At 42.4% G+C, this 2215-nt stretch overlaps 1 protein-coding gene across 1 annotated transcript; it reads right to left on the bottom strand.

Annotated features, from left to right (window-relative positions):
- Positions 1 to 919: 919 nt before the first annotated feature.
- LOC127095318 (extensin-like) lies at positions 920 to 1624 on the bottom strand. Its single transcript, XM_051034026.1, has one exon. It carries the CDS (start codon positions 1622 to 1624, stop codon positions 920 to 922), a length of 705 nt encoding a protein of 234 aa, XP_050889983.1.
- Positions 1625 to 2215: the final 591 nt, after the last annotated feature.

Genomic DNA, 2215 nt, shown 5'->3' with positions numbered 1-2215 from the left:
CTATGACTCCCCCTGAGATAAGCAAGCTCCCCCTAAATCTGATACTTTAGAAGGTTTAGAGTTTCTTACCATAGCCTCTTATTTAGCTAGCTTGTTTCTCAGATGTTTTACTCAGATACTTCCTGCAAGAACTTAGACTACACAATATATTTACATTTTTTTAGAATGTAAGCAGTGTATTATGAGGCTTAGATATTAATTTCATCAAAAGGCTGTTTAATTATTTCTCCCCCTTTTTGTTAGACTAAAAAAAAATAACCGAGAAAAATATATAGTGCAAAATAAAATTTCATTGGATAAAGTGAAAGAGGTATAAAGAAGGAAAACATTGAAGCTGAAACACTTTGAAGAACAAAAACATAAAACATAAATCCTAAGGTGCCTAAGGGTTTGGAGGAGGCGACATCCTCTGAAGCATCTGAGTTAGGAGAGTCTGAATACTGGAGTTGACAGAGTCCTGTTGATCTAGTCTGGCTCTCACAAGTTGTTGTTTCTTCTAGAGTTCTTCCAGAGTCTTGAGCACCAGCGGAGCAAGACTAGAGTTAGAGGTCTCACCCTGGGTCAGAAATACTTCCTTTGCCTTGGCAGCTTCTTCCACAGCAATGCGTTCCGCTTCTTCAGCGTCATCCTTGGCTTTGGCTTCAGCTTCAGCAGCAACAGCCTCAACGACAACCTTTTCTTTGGCTGATTTTCTTGCTTTCTCTTCAGCTTCCAGTCTTGCCTTTTCTTCAGCTACCTTGTGGGCTTTCTCTTCAGCTTCTCTGGCCAAACGAGCCTCTAGCCTCACCTCAGCTTCTCTGATGTAGTCATTTCTGACTTGTTCAGAGAGGCCTTTTAGCTTGAAGACCTCATATGTCATCCATTTGAGAAATCCATTCCTGTGATTCCTCACTTCAGAGGGATTATCACTTAGTTTGGACTATTCAGACAGTGATTTGAGCTTCACAATTGAGGATTCTGAAAATAAAGCAACTGACTCTTCCAGGGTGGGGAAGGTTGGTTCAGGTTCAAAAGATGGATTGATGGATTCTAGTGAAGTGTGGATAGTTTTAGTGGGAGGTTCAGAGGGTTGTTCAGTTGGGTGTTCTATTTGAGGTTTAGAGGGTGGTTCTATTTGAGGTTTAGAAGAAGAAGGAACATAGGTATCTGAGATAAATGGAGGTTGGTTAGATATTGTTATGGCTTGTAGTTGGGCCAATGTTAAGGATGAAGGGTCGGGGATTTCTAGCTGTTCAGCGTCAGAGGATATGTCGTAATATGTTGGTGAGGAGGGAGTTAAGGAGAGAGGTGAGAGGGATTCATTCAAAGGTGAAGTTTTAGATGTAAGAAATGTTGTGGTAGTGAGGTTGATTTGTCGTGGAGGGGGTGAGGAAAGGTTAGAGTTGTGATATTCAGAGGTAGGTGGAATAGATATGGTGGGTTCAAAGGGGGTATAAGTAGAAGATGGTTGAGGTAGAGAGGAACATAATTGCTTTAAATTAGAATTTGAGGGAGTTTCGGAGGGATGAAACTTACTTGAGACAGAGGAGTCCAGAGGCACATGCGATTTGGATGCAGACGGTTCTCCCAGCTTAAGAGTCTTTGACTTCTTCGACTTCTCAGAAGGCTCTCTCTTCCTCTTCATAAAGTTTAGTGGCTGCTCTGGAAGCCAGTCCGCTGAGAACTCTGAGATATCTACCCCTTGAGATACCAGGTCCTAGAGGTAATGGGCAAGGAACTCTAGAGGATCTATCTTGGAGAACAGGTAAAGACCATTTGGCATCTTTCTCTGATCCTTTAGAGCTTCCCAGGAAGTGTCCAGAGTTCGCTTGACCAAGAATCTTTCCATGACCCCCATGCTCTTCAGATTTCTGGCATTTAGAGGCTTTCCAACATCTACAGTCACATCTTCCATCAGGTTGTAGGATATCAGATGGTCCACCAACCCGCTTTCAATCATAACATCAGAGATGAGCCTCCCCAAAGGAATATAGTTTATGGGCTTCATGTGGTTTCTTGTATCCCCGACTGAATCCCTCTGATACTTGAATAGTAGGGCTGACAGATTCAGCTTGAGTCCTTTATGTATGCAATACAAGATACACTTTTGATCCATGTTGATGTAGTCATAAGAGTTCGAGGCTAGATCGTGGTGGATGGTACCTAGAATGATCTTCAACGAGGCCCTCCGATTCTGGTGAAGTTCCTTGTTCTTGGATGATTTCCATTCAGAGTT

This window comes from Lathyrus oleraceus, chromosome 6, assembly GCF_024323335.1.
Source record: "Lathyrus oleraceus cultivar Zhongwan6 chromosome 6, CAAS_Psat_ZW6_1.0, whole genome shotgun sequence".
NCBI lineage: Eukaryota > Viridiplantae > Streptophyta > Magnoliopsida > Fabales > Fabaceae > Lathyrus > Lathyrus oleraceus.
The sequence above is the reverse complement of the archived record's forward strand: the minus strand, read 5'-3'. Positions and strand labels throughout refer to the sequence as shown.